The sequence below is a fragment of the Muntiacus reevesi genome, chromosome 2 (assembly GCF_963930625.1).
Source record: "Muntiacus reevesi chromosome 2, mMunRee1.1, whole genome shotgun sequence".
NCBI lineage: Eukaryota > Metazoa > Chordata > Mammalia > Artiodactyla > Cervidae > Muntiacus > Muntiacus reevesi.
In genome coordinates, this window is record NC_089250.1 from 50,828,514 (window position 1) to 50,851,004 (window position 22,491).

Consider the following 22,491-nt stretch of genomic DNA (forward strand, 5'->3'; position numbering starts at 1 on the left):
ACTTATCAAAACTAGCTACATACAAAGGAAACACATATACCAATCTCATTTAGAAATAACTTGGAAATATCAATGGAAAAATTTATAATAGAAAATAGCAAATAAATCACAACACTTCAGTCAAGAAAAATATAAGACCAAGTGGAGCTGTTTGTGCAGGAATGTAAATAGTTGAAAAATAGGAAATCGATTAATATGATATACTGTAGCATATAATAGAAAAAATCATACAGATCTTGCTCATTGATGCTGAGCAGGCAACTGGCAAAATTTAACATAAATACTCTTTAAAACAGGAATGGAACGATAAATATCTAGAAATAAACTGAATAAAACATGTGCCACACAAGTGGTAAAAATTTTAAAATACTTTCAAGAAATACATAATGAAAGACTTCAGCAAATGGAATATACAGCATTCTTAGATAGGAAAAATTAAAGATATCAACTGTCCCTGCTAATCTAAAAACTTAACATGATCAATAAGGACTTTTTCCAGCTATACAATAAGTTGATTCTAATATTCATGAAGAAAAATAATCAAGAACTACTAGCAAAATTCTGAAAAATAAGGTTAACAGGGATGACTCACTTTATCAGATATTAAGTATTTTATAAAGTTAAAATTATTAAAACAGTGGGATTCTGAACAAGAACAGAGAAAAAAGTTAATAGAAAATACAAATACCCAGAAACAGAACTCAAATACATATGAAAGCCTAAATATGCATCAGAACTCAACATATAATAAAGGTGGCATTTTGAAGCACTGAGGAAAAAAAGATTATTCATTAGAGGGTATTGGGGACAATCAGCTAGTCATTTAGGAAAAAAAAAAAAAAATATATATATATATATATATACATATCCACCGTTCACACTTTATGTCAGAAAAAATTCCAGATGGATCAAAGATTTTAGTGCAGGCACATACATGCACATGTACACACACAGAAGAAAAAAATTATAACAGTATAAAAGAAAATAATAAAAGAAAATTATTTTATAATACTGGTGTAAGGAATGGTTTTTTATATATGATCTAATACCTAGAACACATTTAGTTAACACAAATCCATTTTTTTTTCCATTGTGCAGCATGAAGGATCCTGGTTTCTTGATTCAGGATTGAACCTGCATCTCCTGCAGTGGCAGTGCAGAATTTTAACCACTGGAAAGCCAGAGAAATCCCACAAACCTATAAGTTTTTAATTTAAAAAATTAATAGCTGATAGTAACAGTTTCTACAATGCAGAAAAGATGGATGAACAACTAGGGAAATAACTGTAATCTTATTATAGGGCTCATAAAAGGGCTCATTTCGCTAACATCAAAGACCTTCTATACATGAGTTGGGTCACATCCTCTGGAAAAGAAATTGTACTATTTCCTCTGTTCCACCTTCCCAAGGGCTGGAACCAGAAACTAGTGATAAGCTTGACACACTAATAAAAAAATGGGTAAAGGGTAGCAACAGAGTTTTCTCAAAAAAACAAAAGAAAGAAGGAAATATAAATGATCCTTCTAAATATGGAAAGATGCTCAATCTCACTCAGTAAAATGCAAATTCAAGTCACACTGAGATAATAATTTTCACCTGTCAGTCTGACATAGATCCAGGTGTTTGATAATTTATTGCACTGAAGAAAATGTAGGAAAACAGGCATTCTGACACACAGCTTAAAAGAGGGAGATCTCACAATATTCAATTTAAATTTACAAATGCACACTAAAAATACTCTATTCAACCTATATTCTCCCAAGACTACTGTCGGTAAGTGTAAAATCAGCCTTAATGATGGCTAATATGGCAGAATGGATAAATATATCAAATGCCATACAACGAGGCAGCTCCTTACTATAACGTAGAAAAAGTATGACAGGCTAATTGAAAAGAAGTAAGGTGAAGAAATATACACAGTATCTGTGTTATAAATGGAAGAAAAAAGATATGTATAAGCATGTATGTATGCTTATTTTAAAAAAGAAAAAACTCAAAGGTCAATAGGAAAGAAAAATTAAGATCAAAAAATTAATCCAGGATAAGTCCAATATCCAAATAATAAGGAATTTTAGAAGAAGACAGAGAAAATGGAAGGGGGAAGAACATTTCTGAACAGATACAAGAAAATTTTTCCAGACTGAAGGACGAAAACTCCCAAGGTCCTATCACAAAATAATGAATGAAAGAAAAAGACCCACATCAAGATCCATTTCTATGAGATTTCAAGGCACCAATGATGAAGAGATGATCTTTAAAAACACACAATTAGGAAGCAAGACAGCAGTACAATTCTCCAAGCCTGCAAATTAGAAGTCAGGACAATGCTTTAAAAATTATAGGGAAAAAAATATTTCCTCAAATTCTATACACTCCCCTGAAGATATTTTTAGACATGTAAAAAAGAAATAACAGATTATCTAGTAAGTCTGACTTTATGGAAAACTGTATTATGAAGCTATGGAAAGTGCAGGAAGAACTGGCTATCAACAGTAAATAGAAAACTAAACAAACAAATAAAAGGCAATTTCACATTATACCCACAGGTCAGCAGGGAATAGTATTACAGAAGTTATGATGTAACAATTATGGGAGGATTGGTAAAATGGTGCTAAATGAGGAGGATATGGGGTTACAGAATGTAACATCCTGATATACCATAAAGTGAGTGAAGTTGCTCAGCTGTGTCTGACTCTTTGCGACCCCATGGACTGTAGCCTACCAGGCTCCTCCATCCATGGAATTTTTCAAGCAAGAGTACTGGAGTGGGTTGCCATTTCCTTCTCCAGGGTGTCTTCCCGACCCAGGCACCAAACCCAGGTCTCCCGCACTGCAGATAGACGCTTTACTGTCTGAGCCACCAGGGAAGTCCTAAAGTTTTCCTTTTACTGATCTTGAATAATAGTCACCAGTGAAATACAGTCACAACTTCCTCTGAGATATGAAATGTGTTAACTGTTCAATAACTGGCTTCTCGGCTATGGCGTAATTTGGACCTACAGCAGATTACAGAAATCTCAGTAGCAGTGTGGAAAGACCATAGAAGTGAGAAATAGGTCTAATTTGCTACCTGACAGCCTTCAGATATAAGGCAAATTATTTAACCTCTAAGGTCTTACATCAAACATTTACTAAGAAAAGAGATAATTACCAATGGTCAACTCACAGATTATTAAGTGAAAGACAGAACAGAACATAAGTTAAGAACATAAGCCGTGGGACTTCCTTGGTGGTCCAGTGGTTAAGAATCTACCTTCCAATGTAGGGGATGTATGTTCCATCCCCGATCGGGGAACTAAGATCCCACATGCTATGGGGCAATTAAGCCCATGCGCCACACCTACTGAACCAACGTGCTCTAGGGCCTGTGCACCACAACTAGAGAAAGAAGGCCCAGCACAGCCAAAAAAACAACAAAAACATAGGCTGTGAAGTTAGTGACAGTCTCACCTTTTCTATTTACTAGTTCAGCTTGCACAAGTTTTGTTTTTCCTCTCTAAGCAATGGCCATAATTTACAGAAAGAAATACATTTTTATACCATTACTTAGTAAATGTTTGTGTATAACTTAAACAGAAGTTTTACAAAACAAGTTAACATGGAAAGAATAAAAACTGAAAAGGACAATCCACACACACACAGATTTGTAGTGGTCCACTAAACTGATTTCATGAATCAGTCATCATTTGTACTTTGAAAAACACAGTAAAACTCCTTCACCTATAAACATAAAACAGAACCAACATAACAGAATCCACAGGATACTTCATATGAATTACTTCTATAAAACTCTTAGTACAATGCCTAACACTTAAAATTAGTGCTTACCATATGCAGGTCCCATTATAAATGCTTTACCCATATTAACCTGTTTAATGCTAACAGCTCCTTCATGAATTAAATACTATCAACATCATTCATTCTTATATACTGATGACAAAACTGAGGTTAAATAAACTTGCCTATTGTCACAAAGCTAGGGTACAGCAGAGTTTGGATTCAAACTCAAGTGGAAAATATGGGAGGTGCAGGGTCTGAGTTGTAAGGTCTAGCTAAAAGATGTCATCAGCAAATGACACTCAGTTCATGAGTCATATGTGATTCCACCTAGGGGCACTCACCATCTAACAAGTAAAAAATATGATCCAAGGGGATGAGACCAAAGAAGAGTAACTGACTTTTGCTAGAAAAGGAATGACAATTACACAGCTGTCAAGGAATAATGACTTCCTTTTACTACTCACAGAAGCCCTAGGAGGGACCTTCCCAACCCTTGGGAATTTGCCCTCCCCATGTGGCCTCATACTCAGGGCTCTGATTCTATCTTCAAAGCCACTTGTGCTTCAGTGACGGACTCAAGAAGAAGTGGGTCGGGTGCAGGCCCTGAACAAACTGGCACTGTAACTTAACTGTTTCCCTGATCTTCTCTTAATAATTCTACTCCTGGCCACAGGTCTTCTACTATTATCTAACTGTTATCGATACCCAGGCCTGTTCGCCTTCCCATGGTCTCCAGGGATTCCTTTCTTTACAAGGCTAATCCTATTACTCAATTACACTATCCTTTCAACCTCAGTTTCTAGCATCATCAATTACCTATCCTCTTTCTCTTATATTTTCAACCTTCTTCTCTATCTTTAAACATTAAGCGTCCCTAATCTAACCAGGATTCCACGCAAAGCAGAATATCCTCCAGAATCTATCTTCTTTCCTCTTTTTTTTTGCCATACCATAACAGTGTGCTGGATCTCAGTTTCCTGAACTGGGATCAAACTTGTGCCTCCTGCACTGGAAGAATGGAGTCTTAACCACTGGATGACCAGGGAAGTCCCCTATCTTCTTTCCTCTTAATTCTATGTTAACCAGATATTCTTGAGAATCCCCTGTATCTAGGTTTCATTACTTTGCTTGCGCAATTTTACTTATTTCAATAAATTTTATGGTTAGAAAACACAAACAATAACAATAAAAGGGTGAATAAACTCAAAGAGGCAAAGAAAGAACAAACAGAAACCATCTCTAGTACCTGAAGGAGGAAAAGTTTCTGGAGTGGTTGCTGCAGTGCTGGCATTCCCCTCCCAAGGTTCTGTTCTGGTATCTGTGAACTGGTTATCTGGAAGCCATGTTCCATTTGGTGAAATTGTAGTGACTACAGAATTGGTGCTTACTGTTCTTGTGGTTCCATTGTCAGAGTCTGAAGAATTGACAGTGGTTACAAATGTGGGTCCCAGAGTTAGATTTGGGCTGAACGTTGGTGCCAAGGAAGAAGAAGTTACTGAAGGAGTAGGATTTGAAGTTTTGTTCTCTTCTTTAAGTGATTCTGTTGTAGATGCTTTCACAGATCTTGTAACGCCTACTGAAGGTGAAACTACAAACACCAAAAAAACCAAGAAAACATCACACAAAGAATTGAGATCTCAAAAGTTATGAGACACAAAGCAGCAAGCCCTACTACACCTCAAACACTTGGAGACCAATAAACACACCACACACACACTTTTTGTTTTCTTTTTAAAGAATCAAAGTATAGCTGATTTACAATGTTGTGCTAATCTTTGCTGCACAGCAGTGACTCAGTTACACACACACACACGTTCATTTTAAATATTCTTTTCCACTATGGTTTGTCCCAGCTCATATTTCCTACTGTGCTATAATAGCAGGACTTTGCTGTTTATCCATTCTAAATATAGTAGGCTGTGTCTACCAATCCCAAACTAACAGGCAATCCTTCCCCTCGCCTCCTTGGCAACCACAAGTCTGTTCTCTATGCTTGTGAGTCTATTTCTATTTCATAGATAGGTTCATTTATGCCACATTTTAGATTCCACATATAAGTGGAACGGTATGGATATGGTATTTGTGGATATGGTATTTGTCTTTCTCTTTCTGACTTACTTGACTTAGCATGATAATTTCTAAGCTGCTGCAAATGACATTATTTCATTATTTTTTATGACTGAGTAGTATTCAATTGTATATATGTATCACATCTTCATTCATCTGTTGATGGACATTTAGACTGCTTCCATGTTTTGGCTATTGTGAATAGTACTATTATGAACATAAGAGTGCATATATCTTTTTGAAGCACAATTTTCTCCAGGTATATTTCAAGGAGCATAGACCCTTTAAACGATGAATCCGTCCCTCCACTTCTAAAAGTTTGCTGTCTAATGGAGGGAAAAACTGGTCTCTTAGTTAGCTCCTCAGAGTCAATATACAGGAGTCTTAAATAGCCAGCATTTTGTTTTCCTTTTCAGGAATGAATATAATCTCTTTATCTGAAGTAGTATGTGGTATATAGAACAATGCTGAGTGTAGCATACAATATGACCAAGAGATTCCCAAAGACAACTTATTTTGCCATCACTTTTAAGTAAAACTTAATTAATATTAATTTTTTCTTTCTTTAGTACCACCAAGGTCTTCAAACTTGGGTCACTAAACATAAATGTTATTTATGTTTAAAATAAATAAAATAAAATAAATAAAATTTATTAATTTGTATTAAAATAAAAATTAAAAAATAAAATAAAATAAAATTCTATTCCAAGTACCAATCTTATCAAATGGCAATTTACCTATGGTAGTGTTGTTGGCACCAACATGTATCAGACCACTGCCAAGCAGAGTAAGAAGGAACCAGGAATCCATGCTGACCTGGAAAATAGAGAGCCATTTTAGATACAGTACTGAAATACTGTAAAACTATGTCCAAACAACTCACCAAAGGAGTATTTTGGGCAAATTCTTCCTAGCTATTAAAGTGCACACACAGGACCAAAGATCTTTGAGGAGTCTGATAAGCACAACTTTCCAGGAATCCAACTACTTAACTGAAAGTTTATACAACTATAAGTAAGAGCAGTGATTCTCAATCTTGGCTATAGTTTAGAATTACTCAAAGAACTTAATAACAACAAAATTCTGTGCCAGACTATATCTCAGGGAGTGAGAGGTAGGTAGCAGTCCTTTTAAAAGCTTCCTAGGTAATTGCAGCTTTAGTGTCTTCAGAATGAGAAACACTGAGAAGGTAGGTTGACTGCATGGATGCACTGACCTCCAAAACAGACATTATACAGCTGTCCTCAAACTTTATTTCTCTTCAAACTGTATCAGAGGGCTGTGGCCCATTCACACTGGTAACAGAGGTTTATTCATCCACTCAGATGTCTGTGCCTGATACTAAGCTAGATATCAGGGAAACAACGAGGGAACAATATACTCCAAGGTCCCAATTTCATGGGACTCATAGCACAGAGGTAATTTAATGTGGTAGTGACTCTCCAAGGCAATCAGAACATGCCTCTCCGAGGGGAACATGAAAATCTCTGAGGGAGGGTGGAGAGATGTAGGTGGTTTATACACCCTCCAGGAGATTGCCTTTAATACCAGCAATCATGCTTAGCAGGGAACTGGGTTCAGCCAATGGCCTTCCCAAGGTATAACCATACGTGATTTGACCAGTTCCCCACTCTTCCCACCTGACTGTTACCCAAAATGGGGAAAGCACACAATTTCCTCCATAAGGGTTATTAGGAAACAGATTGGAAGGCTGATTATTGTGTATGTATTCATGTATACTCTAGATAAATCAATAGGAAATGGTTTTGTGAAAAATAACAATGTATTTGGAGGAAGCAGCCTAGACCATCACTTCATTCCATGTATCAAAATAAAATACAGATGGGCTGAAGAGTTAAACGTTTATAGACACATTTTAAAAGGAAATAAATGAATATATTCATAATGAAGAAGGATTTTCTAGACATAAAGGCAATGTAAGAAATCACAAAGGTGTAAAGCAATTATCTTTCAATAGAAAAATAAATTTAAAAAAATCACGAAGGAAAAATGGAATATCTGGCAATAGAAAAAATTATGAAAGAAATCAATCAATGTTCATGGACAGGAAGATTCCATACTGTCAAGACATCAGTTCTTCTCAACTTGATTTACAGATTCATTGCAATCTCAGTCAAAATACTACCAAGCTATTTTGTGGATATCAACAACTAGTTCTAAAGTTTATATGCAGATGCAAAAGATGGAGAACAGCCAGCTCAATACTGAAGAAGCAGAGTAAAGTCAGAGAATTACTATTAATTTAAAAGCAAATAGTAATATAAAAAAGCAAAGAAAGATGCAGCAAAGAGTGGCAGTGTGGTACAGACAAACAGACCAATGGAACACAAGAAAGAACCCAGATAAAGACCCACACAAATATAGTCAACTGATCTTTGACAAAGGAGCAAAGGCAACACAATGGAGCAAAGACAGTCTTTTGAACAAATGGGGCTGGAATAACTCGGCATACACATACCAAGAAAAACAAAAACAAAAACTAGACACAGATCTTATACTCTTCACAAAAATTAACTCAAAATGAATCACAGACCAAGATGTAAATGCAAAAGACTCCTGGAAGATAACACAAGAGAAAAATCTAGATGACCTTGGGTATGGCGATGAGTTTCAAGATACAACACCAAAGATAGAGCCATCAAAAAATAATCAACTGCACTTCATCAAAACTAAAAAATTCTGCTCTGCAAAAGACAAAATCAAGAGAATGATAAGACAAGCCAGAGGCTGTGAGAAAATATTTGCAAAAGACACATTAGCCAAAGGACTGTTATCCAAAATAAACAACTCTAAAAGCTCAACAATAAAAAAATTATCAAGCTGATTAAAAAATGGTCAAAAGCCTGAACAGACACCTCACCAAGGAAGATATACAAATGGCAAACAAGCAAATGAAAAGATGTTTAACAGCATATGTCATTAGGGAATTGCAAAGTAAAACAATGAGACACCACTACACACCTATCAGAATACCAAACATTGACAACACCAACTCCCAGTGCTTCTGTGGGGCCACAGAAACTCTCCTTCACTGTGGGAATGACACTTTGGAAGGTAGTTTGCTGGTTTCTTGCACAACTAAAGTTACACTTATTATATGATCCAGTCAATTGTGCTCCTTGGTATTTACCCAAGAAGAATTGAAAACATACCCATATAGAAATGTGCTTTATTCATAACTGCCAAACTTGGAAGCAAGCAAGTTGTTTTTCAGTAGATGAATGAATAAACAAACTGTAGTACATCTAGAACATGGAATATTATTTAGCACTAACAAGAAATGAGCCACCAAGCCATGAAGAAACATGGAGAAAAATGCATATTACAAAGTAAAAGAAAACAATATGAAAAGGCTACAGTCTGTATGATTCTGACTATCAATAATACTTGAAAAGGCAAGGCTCTGGAGGCAGTGGTTGCTAGGTTAGGGAGGAGAGGGGAATGAATAGGTGAAGCACAGAGGATTTTAAGGGCAGTGAACTATTCTGTATGGTAATACAATGGTGGATACATGTCATTATACATTTGTCCAAACACAGAAAATGTATAACATCAGAAGTGAACTCTAATGTAAACTATGGACTCTCAGTGATAATGATGTCAATGTAGGTTCATCAGCTGTTGTAAGTGTATATTGTGCGGGATGTCAACAGTGGGGGAGGTTGCGTGTGTATGGGAACAGGGAAAATTTAGGAACTTTTTATACTTTCTGCTGAATTTTGTTGTGAATATAAAACTGCTCTAAAAAATAAAGTCTATTCCTTAAAAAAGGTAACAAACTGGGAAAACTGTCACAAAACAAAGAATTAAAACAAGAACTCATATTAATATGGAATACTCCATTTCTGAAAAATGTGAAAAACCTAAAAATAATGTACAAAAGAGAAAAAGAAACAGCTAAGAAAACAGCAAAAAAGTGCTGACTATCTCCACTAATCAAAGGAAAATAACAACGAAAGAACATTTTTACGTGCAGGAAAGACCAATGGCATGAAAATACAAGGCTTCCAAGAGTCAAATGAAAAGAAATGAAATAATGATGGAAATATCAATTAGCCTATAACAACAAACTCCTTTCCAGAAAGATATACAAGAATCTTAAAAGTGCCCACATTGTTTTCTGACCCATTTCGAAGGTTCTATTCTTGAGTATATGTAAATAATCTGAAACTCAAGGTTAAAATGATAAAGAGCTCTTTAGTCATTAAGTGGAAAAACAGAAAAAAACCCCAAATAACCAGTAATAGGGAAAAGCTGGTAGTAAGTATCACGCTGCTAGTCCAAACAATAATTGTTGCTATTTGGTATGCTATGGGCTTCCCTGGTGGCTCAGATGGTAAAGAATCTACCTGCAATGCAGGTGACCCAGGTTTCATCCCTGGATCAGGAAGATGCCCTGCAGAAGGGAATGGCTACCCACTCCAGTACTCTTGTCTGGAGAATTTCAAGAATTTAAGAAAACGGAACAAGCCTGTCCAATGCAGGAGGCCTGGGTTTGATCCCTGGTCAGGGAACTATATTCCACATGCTGCAACTAATAGTTCACATGCTGTGAAAGAAAAGACCTGGAGAAGCCAAAAAAATAAAAATAAATATTAAAAACCAGTCAGATAAAAACTGAATAGCCCATTACTGAGGGCTTTTTTTGCCTACTGGTTTCCTGGCACTCACTGAAGACAATACAGTGTGGCTCACAGCTTTCTTCCCATCCCAAAGTCCTGATGTTTTCTTGGAAAATTTTTCAACGTTCTCACAGATGACAGCCACAATTCACATCCAGACACATCTCTGAGTTCTCTGACTTCAACTCCAAAGACCTTATCTTAAGGAAAACACACTGATTGAAATTGTCATGCTGGCCAGGCACTACAGTAACCATTCGCATCAGTTATTTTATGACAGGCGGTTCCAGTAAGGAATACAGAACTAATAAGCCACAATCAACTGGAAGAGTTCAGGAAAGGTCAAAAGGAGAGGCCATGTGTCCTACCACCTCCCAGAATCCTCCTTGCTAGAATCCATCTTGGCTGAGGAATTCATGTGCTACCAGGAAGGACCCTGAGTTAAAATGACTGGTCAGACAACTTGGAAATTAACCCCATTACCATAAAACCCGAGACTATGACTTTGAGCCATGTGGGAGAGCAGTTCTCCTGGGTTCCCTTACCCTCCCGCTCTCTGCCTGGGCGTCCCTTACCAATAAAGTCTCTTGCTCTGTCAGCATCTCTATCTACTCAGACAACTCATTTCTGAGTGTTAGACAACAGACTACCTTTGGGCTCTGGAAGAGGTCCCCTGTCCTACAACACTTACACAACTTCCACTCCACTGAGGCCGGTTGTATCTCAGACTCTGCCAGCACTGGGAAAAACGCTCCCACTGAAGCTCACTTCTCACTCTCCAACCACGGTCCCTCACTACTAAAGCCTGGGACCTCACTCAGGCTTTCAGTCCCTTGATCCTCTAATTTTCATTCCAATATCTCTACTCACTCAGTCAAGAAAACCTGGTGTCAGTTCGATCACTGCCTTGCAAATATCCTAAATTCTTTTGCTACACTGTTCTTCTATTATACCTATATGGGAAAATAACCCCCAACCTGGAACAAATCCAACTGTCAGCCAACTTGGGCTGCCAAAAGCTTCTTAAGAAAATCAAACAACCCGTAAGGTTGAGATCACTGTTTTTGCCTCAGCGGAACTCTGAACATTTTCTGCAATCTTTCTATATTTCCCTACTTAGCTCTCTCTTCAATTCTCCACTGCAGTGATTTCAAAGAACCTCCTCTTCTCTCCAACATATCCTCTCACATCCTTGGCTGTTGGAATTGCCTTCAAATTCAAAGAAAACAGAAACCACTAGACTGGGACACCCTTATCTACCAGTCACCTTATTTACTAATTTAATTTCTTCCTTCTCTGAATTTCCTCCCAAGAATCTCAGTTCCTTAGGAACCTTGTCCTGTAGATCTTCTAACACCATCTTCTAGCTTTAACACCTCCCCTTCATAACAACATTTAAACAAAATTAAGAATTTCTTACAAATAGCTGAGAGAAGAAGAGAAGCGAAAGGCAAAAGAGAAAAGGAAATATATATCCATCTGAATGCAGAGTTCCAAAGAACAGCAAGGAGAGTTAAGAAAGTCTTCCTAAGTGAGGAATGCAAAGAAATAGAGGAAAACATAGAATGGGAAAGACCAGAGATCACTGGAAGAAAATTAGAGATATCAAGAGAACACTTTATGTAAAGATGGGCACTATAAAGGACAGAAATGGTATGGACCTAACAGAAGCAGAAGATATTAAGAATAGGTGGCAAGAATACACACAAGAACTACACAAAAAAGATCTTAATGACCCAGATAACCATGATGGTGTGATCACTCACCTAGAGCCAGACATCCAGGGATACGAAGTCAAGTGGACCTTAGGAAGCATCACTATGAACAAAGCTAGTGGAAGTGATGAAATTCCAGCTGAGCTATTTCAAATCCTAAAAGATGATCCTGTGAAAGTGCTGCAGTCAATATTCCAGCAAATTTGGAAAACACAGCAGTGGCCACAGGGCTGGAAAAGGTCAGTTTTCATTTCAATCCCAAAGAAAGACAATGCCAAAGAATGCTCAAATTATGGCACAACTGCACTCACTGAAAAGTAACATTCAAAATTCTCCAAGCAAGGCTTCAACAGTACGTGAATCAAGAACTTCTGGATGTTCAAACTGGATTTAGAAAAGGCAAAGGAACCAGAGACCAAATTGCCAGCATCTGTTGGATCACAGAAAAAGCAAGGGAGTTCCAGAAAAACATCTACTTCTGCTCTATTGACTATGCCAAAGCCTTTGACTGTGTGGATCACAACAAACTGTGGAAAATTCTTAGAGATGTAAATACCAGACCACCTTACCTGCCTCCTGAGAAATCGGTATGCAGGTCAAGAAGCAACAGTTAGAACCAGACATGGAACAACAGACTGGTTCCAAATTGGGAAAGGAGTACGTCAAGGCTGTATAGTGTCACCCTGTTTATTTAACTTACAGGCAGAGTACATCATGCAAAACGCTGGGCAGGATGAAGCACAAGCTGGAATCAAGATTGCAGAGAGAAATACCAATAACCTCAGATATGTGGATGACATCACCCTTAAGAGCCTCTTGATGAAAGTGAAAGAGGAGAGTGAAAAAGCTGGCTTAAAACTCAACATTCAAAAAACTAAGATCATGGCATCTAGTCCCATCACTTCATGGCAAATAGATGGGGAAACAATGGAAACCGTGACAGACTTTATTTTCTTGGGCTCCAAAATCACTGCAGATGGTTACTGTAGCCATGAAATTAAACAATGCTTGCTCCTTGGAAGAAGACCTATGAAAAACATAGACAGCATACTAAAAAGCAGAGATATTACTTTGCTGACAAAGGTACGTCTAGTCAAAGCTATGGTTTTTCCAGTAGTCATGGATGAATGTGAGAATTGGACTATAAAGAAAGCTGAGCACCGAAGAATTGATGCTTTTGAATTGTGGTGCCGGAGAAGACTCTTGAGAGAGTCCCTTGGACTGCAAGGAGATCAAGTCAGTCAATCCTAAAGGAAATCAACCCTGAATATTCACTGGAAGGACTGATGCTGAAGCTGAAGCTCCAATACTTTGGCCAACTGATGTGAAGAACTGACTCACTAGAAAAGACCCTGATGCTGGGCAAGGTTGAAGGCAAGAGGAGAAGGGGATGACAGAGGATGAAATGGGTGCAAGGCATCACCGACTTAATGGCCATGAACTGAGCAAGCTCCGGGAGTTGGTGATGCACAGGGAGGCCTGGCATGCTGCAGTCCATGGAGTTGCAAAGAGTCGGACACAACTGAGCGACTAAACTGAATTAAACTGAAGGATTTCTCAAAGAAAAGAAGAGCCTCTTTTAGTCTACATCAGTCCTCTAGCTAGCAATCATTCTACTTCACCTTGCAGCCAAATTTCTAGAAAGAGTTGTCTCCATAGCAATCTGGCTTCTTTCTCCACCAGTCCACTAAAACAGCTACCTCTATATTTTTAAAGCATTATAAAAATATTTCCAACTAAATCACAAAAGTCTAATTTCCTTGATATAATAAAGGGCTCCTACATATTAAGAGATGACAAAAGAGATGAAACAGATTCACAGAAAACCAGATAGCTCTCTTAAAATATAAGAACAAATTCTTAACCTCACGATCAAAGAAAAGTCAAGTCAAAGCTACACTGAAATGTCATTTTTCACCTATCAGATAGGCAAATACAGAAAAACTTTAACACCACCACACTGGTAGATTTCCCTGGTGATCCAGTGGTTAAGAATCTGCCTGCTTATGGTTCAGTCCCTGGTCCAGGAAGATTCCACATGCCACGGTGAAACTAAAATCCAGCCATAACTACTGACTCACTGGAAAAGACCCTGATGCTGGGAAAGACTGAAGGCAGGAGGAGAAGGGGACAAGAGAGGATGAGGCAGTTGGATGGCGTCACCGACTTGATGGCCATGAGTTTGAGCAAGCTCCAGGAAATGGACAGGGAGGCCTGGCATGTTGCAGTCTATGGGGTCACAAACAGTTGGACATGACTGAGCAACTCAACTGAGCTCTAGAGCCTCATGCTCTAGAGTCTGTGTTCTGTAACAAGACACCACAATGAGAAGCCCGCACACCACAACTAGAGTAGTGACCTGGCACAGCCAAAAATAAATAAATTAACAAAACAAACCACTGCGATGGCAAGGGTTTATGTAAACAAATACTCTCATACAAAGTATAAATACTTACCAGAATTACAAAAGCACAAGCTCTTTCACACAATTCTACTTGGGAACTTTACAGATATACCTATATTTTTAAAGTAATCTTTTAAATGTTATTCAATACAATACAGTTTGCAACAGAAAAAGACTGAAAATAACCTGAGAGGAGGACATGTTTAAATAAATTACTGCATATTTATAAAATGGAATACTATGCAGCTGTTAAACAGAATGAGGAGGTTCTTTGGAGATCATTTTATTTCAGCACACAAGACTTTAAAAATTTTGAACCATCTTAAAAATAACATTTGCAAAAAAACTCAATTAAAATTCACAAGAGGAAAAGCCCACTTGTGTTTCTTTTTCCTTCGCCCATCTCCCTTTCTCTTCCTCTCTCCTCCACCCTTCTCTCTGGGTATGTGTCTGACACACACACCACCTCTCTGTTGCTAAATCCCTCAACCTCTCTGTCACATCTTATTTACTGACACCCCATACGTCCCCAAATTCATCTCTTCCCCATACCTCTCTATGAACTGAGGATTTAAAAAGTTGGTTCTATGATGAAGGCCTAGTCCTGACAAGGATGAACAGTTAAATAGTTTGAATCTGAGGGAAATGTGCACTATCAAATGTCAGAAGGCAAGGAGCCCTGTTCAGCTAAAGTCTGCACAATGCCAAGAAGCCTGTGCACAAACTCTCATAGTAGAAATGGTTCTGCCTTGTCACAGAATGATTTTTAGATGAGTTATCTGTGATACCTTTTGTCTGATTTATAGACATCTAACTTTGTGATCCAGTAATTCCACTTCTATATATTTATGTAACAGAAATGAGAGTATACATCCAAAAAATAAGTACAATAATGCTTGTAACAAAAAGCTGAAAATAACCCAAGTAACCACCAATAACAGAATATATAAACAGAAGTGGATTTTTTTCCCTCACAATGAAATATTACTCAGTGATTAAAAGGAAAGAACTCCAGATACACACAAAAACATGAATGAATCTAAAAACCACTCAGGAAACTCAAATGGGGTGCTGTATCAACCTAGAGGGGTGGGGAGTGGTGAGGAGAGAGATGGGAGGGAGGTTCAAAAGGGAGGGCATATATGTATACCTATGGCTGATTCATGTTGAGGTTTGACAGAAAATAACAAAATTCTATAAAGCAATTATCCTTCAATAAAAAAATAAATTGAAAACCATCATGCTGAGTGAAAAAAGCCTTACAGAAAAGCGTAATGTATGACTCCACACAGCAAGGACCTAAAAGAAGCAGAAGAGATTAAGAAGAGGTGGCAAGAATACACAGAACTGTACAAAAAAGATCTTAGATGGTGTGATCACTCACCTAGAGCCAGACATCCTAGAGTGTGAAGTCAAGTGGACCTTAGGAAGCATTACTACAAACAAAGCTAGTGGAGATGATGGAACTCCAGTTAAGCTATTGAAAATCCTACAAGATGATGCTGTTAAAGTGCTGTACTCAATATGCCAGCAAATTTGGAAGACTTGGAAATGGCCACAGGGCTGGAAAAGGTCAGTTTTCATTCCAATCCTAAAGAAGGGCAATAGCAAAGAATGTTCAAACCACCACACAGTTGTGCTCATTTTACATGCCGACAAGGTAATCCTAAAAATCATTTAAGCTAGACTTTAGCAGTACATGAACTGAGAACTTCCAGATGTACAAGCTGGATTTAGAAAAGGTAGAGGAACCAGAGATCAAACTGCCAACACCTGTTGGACTATTAAAAAAATGAGAATTCCAGAAAAATACCCCTTCTGCTTCACTGACTACTTCATTGAGAGTCCCTTGGACTGCAAGATGATCAAACTAGTCAATCCTAAAGGAAATCAACCCTGAATATTCATTGGAAGGACTGATGCTGAAGCTGAAGCTCCAGTACCTTGGCCACCTGATGTGAAGAGCTAACTCACTAGAAACAAAACCGTTGCTGGCAAAGATTAAGGGCAGGAGGAAAAGGGGGCAAAAGAGGATGAGATGGTCAGACAGCATCACCGATTCAATGGACATGAGTTTGAGCAAACTCTGAGAGAAAGTGAAGGACAAGTGCAGTCCATAGGGTTCCAGAGAGTTGGACACGACTTAATGACTGAACAACAACAAATTAAAAGATTACTTTTCTTATATAGGAAGGACACTGATCCTCCTTTCCTTTACTGAAATTATAAACTATTAAAATAAATCGATAAAGCATGCTCATTACAAGACATATAAACTGGGAATTTCCTGGCAGTCTAGTGGTTAGGACTCGGGGCTTTCACTGCCAATGTCTTGGGTTCAATCTCTAGTCACGGAACTAAGATCCCACAAGCTGTGTGGTGCAGCCTAAAACAAAACAAAGATGTCAAAAAGAACAGAGGGATATAAAGAAAACGCTGAAAGTCTCATTCACCTCCTGCCTGTCCCATTTTCCAAAAGTGATCACTAAATACTTTCCTTCATATTCTTTAGAAATTGATACCGATACATAAAAAATAAATAAATAAATAGGATAGTAGCTATACTGTACAGTTTGCATTTTTTATTTAAAATAATAAATCCTGGACATCTTCCACATCAATACTTTCTAGTTACCTTTCTTTGCAATGATTGCATCATTGTAGGTCATCATACGGGTATACCACAGTTATTTATTTTTCAATTTTTTTTTTTTTTTTTTTTAGTTCTACCACTTTATTGTTACCAACCCACTTCCCTCCACCCTCGTGCACACATGCTCAGTCATGTAATCCCATGGACTTCAGCCCGCCAGACTCCTCTGTCCATGGACTTTTCCAGGCAAGAATACTGGAGTGGGTTGCCATTTCCTTCTCCAGTATTTTTCAATTTATTTTTTAACTGGAGGAGAATTGCTTTACAACACTGTGCTCATTTCTGTTGTACAGCAATGCAAATCAGTCATAAGTGTACCTGTATCACCTCCCTCCCCTCCCTCATCCCATCCCTCTAGGTCAACACAGAGCATTAGGCTGGGCTCCCTGTGTTACACAGCAACTTCTCACCAGCTACCCACCTTCCACGTGGTGGTGTGCACATGTCAGTTACACTTCCTGCATTCATTCCACTCCCTCCTTCCCCAGTGTGTCCACAAGTCTATTCTCTATAGCTGCGTCTCCATTCCTTCCCTGCCAATACACTCATCAATATCATACTTCTAGATTCCACATACATGTGTTAATATACGATTATTTTAATCAGTCTGTCTATTTTTGTTAGGTAGGAGATAACTGTATATGATTTCCTCCTCTATCTTACACATTATTTTTGATTCGGCAACAGCGGATTGAATAAAGACAGAATTATATACTCTAGGAAAGCCAAATGGGAAGAAACTCAAACTTACACATTTTTCATTTTTCAAACACGCTTGTGAATATAAACCTTTTCGTTATGTGAATATAGCACAAATAAGCAGGGAGGCTTCGGGAGATGAGTCATGAAGTTCTGGGCAATTCCCTATTTTATTGGACACAATGGCACACACACTGCATCCTTTTGCCTACCCCACCACACCCAGACAAAGGGCTGATACACATTTTTTTTTAAATTACAAAAACAGTTCTTACTTAAAAAAATCTGTTTCTACTGCACATTAGGGAGATAAACCAGGAAAGTTTAACATTCAAATAACAAAAGAAAACCAAGATGCCAACAGCAAATACTTAAAAAGTCTTACGACAAACAACAAAGTAAGTTCTAAAAATTACAGCTATTGTTTTTCTGATATTCAGAGTCTAAGAATATTTCCTAAATGTTCTTAGAGCAAGGAAGTCTCTCTTGAATCACAGAAATTCATAAGCAATCAATTATATATGCTTACACACATTTCAGGGGTATACTATTTGAAATATATATACTGCACGAGATGAAGGAACCATCACAGGTATGTTGAATATCTTGTAGAGAAAGATTTTGTGAGCTTCTGGCCAAAGAGGAACATTCCTTGCCCAGATGTACACTCACCATCAGTGGACCCAGTAGTCCAGAGAGACAGGCCATCCTCTCCTAAGAAAAGGAGAGTAAGAAAGAAAGAAAACTGGATGCTAGGAGAACACATCCATTCTTCAGTTAGGGGTGGACAAGTGCTAAATTCTAGCCAAGGAGGTATAAGCTTAAGTATATCATGCGGGAAAAAAATATATTATGAGATCTCTAGGAAGGTGGTTTAAGAGGGAGGGAGGGAGTCTTTTTTTTTTCTCTGTCCTTTTCCTTGTAATCTAGAATTCAGATGTGATGATTAGAGCCCCAGCAGTCATTATGAACTCTGAAGTGACTTCCAGGATAACAGAATTAGAGAGCTTTCAGAAAGAGACTGAATTCTCTGATGACACTGTTGAACTGTCATACCAGCCCTGCTTACTTTCAGATTTCATACATACAAGAAAGAAAGAAACCTATACTCTGATATATGCAACCAACCCCAATCCTGATAAAGAATGAGACCAACTATGACTTGTAATGGATGAGGAATGGAAATGATGAGGGTACTCTGAAATGCATTTTTCTTAATGCTCTTGTTAGGAAGCACAATGCTGCATATGTATATGCTAAATAAAAAATGTTCCAAGGAATCAATATTATGAAATTCCCAGCAACAAAGGAGAGCTCTGTCAATATGCACATTCTCTAGAGTTTAGACTCTGGCTGTGATAGCTTCTAGTAAAAGTCCACCTATACAAACTTAACCATTCAGTATTGATAAAATATGATCAAGTGTCTGGTACAATTTATCTGAATATTTGGCCTTTTACCTCAGTTAAATCTCAGAGCAACTCTACAAGAGAGATATTCTTACTCCCATTTTGAAGATACAGAAACTGAGAGATGGTCACATAGTTGGCAGTTGTAGAATTAAAAAAGTTTACAGACTGTTGAAGGATACTTCCAGGTGTGAAAGAAACAAAAAAGTGGCAGCTAGGAGTGTTAAGCTCTGTCCGACCCTTCTTCTAGAGCAGTTCAGGTGTGCTTTGAGAAAAATGCACTCAGATGGACAGTTCAGTTCCTTCAGCTAACTGATCAACATTATTTATTATTAAGAACAAAAACTATTTTTACAACTATAATCCTTGGTTGTCTGCTATGTGCTAGGCACTTGCACTAGGCATTCTGTATACTTTAACCTAATTATTCCTCATAACCACCTTTTGAGTCAAGTATTGTTCTTCCATTTTACAAATGAATAAAGATCAAAGAGGTCAAGGAATTTGTTTAAGGCCACATATCCATTAAGTACCTACCTACTAGGATTCAAACCCAAGACTTTTAAAACTCCAAAGTTCACTGGCTTTGTAGTTCACCATAATGGGAATACACAGGTTAGATATGGACTAGATATAGATTGTGAGGGACAAGTGGTGAGGGACAAATAAGCTATTTGTTCAAACCCTGAATTATCGTGTGGCATAATGTTGGTGATTTCACACTAAGATGAGGTAGTAAAACTGTAGACCAGAGAAAGAAGTTTCAGAGGAGGTAATGCTTGAGATAAACTTGGGACGATAAAGAGTAGTTAGCCAAGAGAAGGGTCAGAAATAAGAAATAGTCTTTAGAGCAAAGAGGACTCTGAAACTCGAAAAGGTCTATATTGCTCCAGGAATGGCAAAGCAGGAAAGCTATCAAGCAGGACCTCAATAAACATTTGCTGAATGAATGTGAAAATGTTAATTAAGCATGAAAGAGTGGGGTCTATGAGGATATGTGGAGGAAATACAGGAGATGAGGCTAGAAGGAGCAATGAATAGATCACAAAGGTGCCTGTTAGGCTATAATAAAAAGTTTTGACTTTCCACTAAACTCACTGAGGAACAACCAAAGGCTTTAACACAGGGAGGTTGACAATAACAATTTCGATTTTAGAAACAATGACTGACAGTAGGGCAGAGGATCAACCGGTGTGGTTTGAAGTTTGGAGGGCCGCTGACGGAAGCTCTCTAAAGCAACCTAGCCAATAAACCAGAAGGACCTCAGAGCTGTAGCGGCAGCGTATAGGGGTACAGATCTCAGAGTACAGGGGCAGAACTAAAAACTTAACAATGAGATGCCAGAGATAAGGAAGGCCCAGGTTTCCAACTTAGATGAATCTCAATGCTATACGCAGGAGGATGATTGCTTTGGGACATACTGCAGCGAAGGTGATAAACTTAGTTCTGAACACTGAGAATGACACAGTACTACAGTACATGCTGCACCGAAGGGGGAAGGGATGAGGGGGTGAAAGGCTGGAGATGGGGCAGAATGGCAGACAGGCAATGATAGAGCAGCTGCCACGGAAGTCAGGCAGTATGCCAGAGAAAGGAAGAAGACAGCTGTAGAGCCTGACAAAAGCAGCAATGAGTAAGCCAGGCAGGAGACATCTGACAAACACAGGAGGCAGGAGAAGGTGGGTGCTGACGAATAAAAAATTGACACATGTCACCAAGGGAGGGTGGAGCAGGAATGGCATATACTGAATACTTGCTAGTGAGAAAAAAGAACCTGAAAAACTGAAGGGTTCCTCAATGAGTCCTGGGACACCAGAAATCAACTTTTGTTATCGGTCTTCCATGGAGAAAAACAATGTGATAGAGGCAAAATTAATAGGAATCTGAACTTCTAGAAGCAGCCCGTTTCCAGAGATAAGCCTATATAGAGAATGAAAACAACAACACAAAACCACTAAAGCTGTGAAACAGAACGTTAAACTCTATTATCTCTGAGTTACACCTGAGGCAAGATTTAATTTGGGTCCCAGAGACAAGGAAATCAATTCGACTACTTCAATAAATAAAACAGTTTGGTATAAACTTATACCAAATGCAGATTAATTAAGACCAAGAACAATATGGAAAACTATTTCTCCTACTTAAATCACATATTGGAATAAACTACTGGATATATAAAACCAAAATACAGTACAGGTTATATGCACAAAATTTAAAAACAAATCAGAGACAGAGCATGGCCAAGATGGTGAAGTACGATGGTCCTGAGCACCTCCTCTTGCAGGCATACCAAAATCAGAATTATCTCCAGAGCTACGACTGATGAGAAAGACCAGAATCTAGCAGGAAAGATCTACAGAGATAAGAAGGAAACCACAACCAGAAGGGCAGGAGCGCTGGTGCTGTGACATAGTCAAGACCCAAACCCCCTGGTGGAGAATGGATACATGTATATGCATGGCTGAGTCCCCTTGCTGTCCACCTGAAACTATCACGACACTGTTAAATATATATATAAAATAAAAAGTTAAAAAACAAAACCATACACCCAGGTGGGCAAAACACAACAGGAGGATAATCATCATTGCAGAGGATTTCCCCCAAGCAGCAACCAGTTTTTGCTACACATTGGGGTTCCCAGTCCAGGGGGCCTGCACCAGGAAAAGTCTCCAGAGTGCTTGGCTTTGAAGGCCAAGTGGGCTTACTTGTAGCAGTCTCAGAGAGCTGTGAGAAATAACCTCTTAAAGGGTACATACAAACTCTCACATGCTTCAGGATGAAGGACAGAAGGAATAATTTGAAAGGACCCTGGTCCGACCCACCTGCTAATCTTGGAGAGTCTTCTAAAGAGGCAAGAGGCAACTAGGGCTCACCCTAGGGGCACAGACACTGGCAGCAGCCATTTGGGGGAAACTGTTCTACCACATCCACACTGGTGCTAGCAAGTACCATTTTGGAATCCTCCCTCTAGCTTATTAGCACTGGGACATTGCTCTGCCCACCAGCCTGTCAGTACCAGTACTGGGACACACAGCCCTACCCACCAGAATGCTGCTGTTGTTCAGTTGCTAAGTCACGTCTGCCTCTGTGAACCCATGGACTGCAGCATGCCAAGCTGCT

At 38.4% G+C, this 22,491-nt stretch overlaps 1 protein-coding gene across 6 annotated transcripts in view; it reads right to left on the reverse strand.

The window, feature by feature from the left end:
- Positions 1 to 22,491, reverse strand: part of PTPRA (protein tyrosine phosphatase receptor type A) — a 166,683-nt gene that overhangs the window by 63,007 nt on the left and 81,185 nt on the right. For 4 of the 6 annotated variants that reach the window (XM_065921550.1, XM_065921551.1, XM_065921549.1 and 1 more), the window contains 2 exons: positions 6,586 to 6,664; positions 5,028 to 5,369 (listed from right to left, as the gene is read on the reverse strand). In XM_065921550.1, coding sequence (XP_065777622.1) covers positions 5,028 to 5,369; positions 6,586 to 6,658 — 415 coding nt within the window. In that variant the 5' untranslated portion in view covers positions 6,659 to 6,664. Of the gene's footprint in view, positions 1 to 5,027; positions 5,370 to 6,585; positions 6,665 to 22,491 lie in introns of those variants that run through there. The other 2 variants (XM_065921552.1, XM_065921554.1) reach the window with 2 other exon arrangements.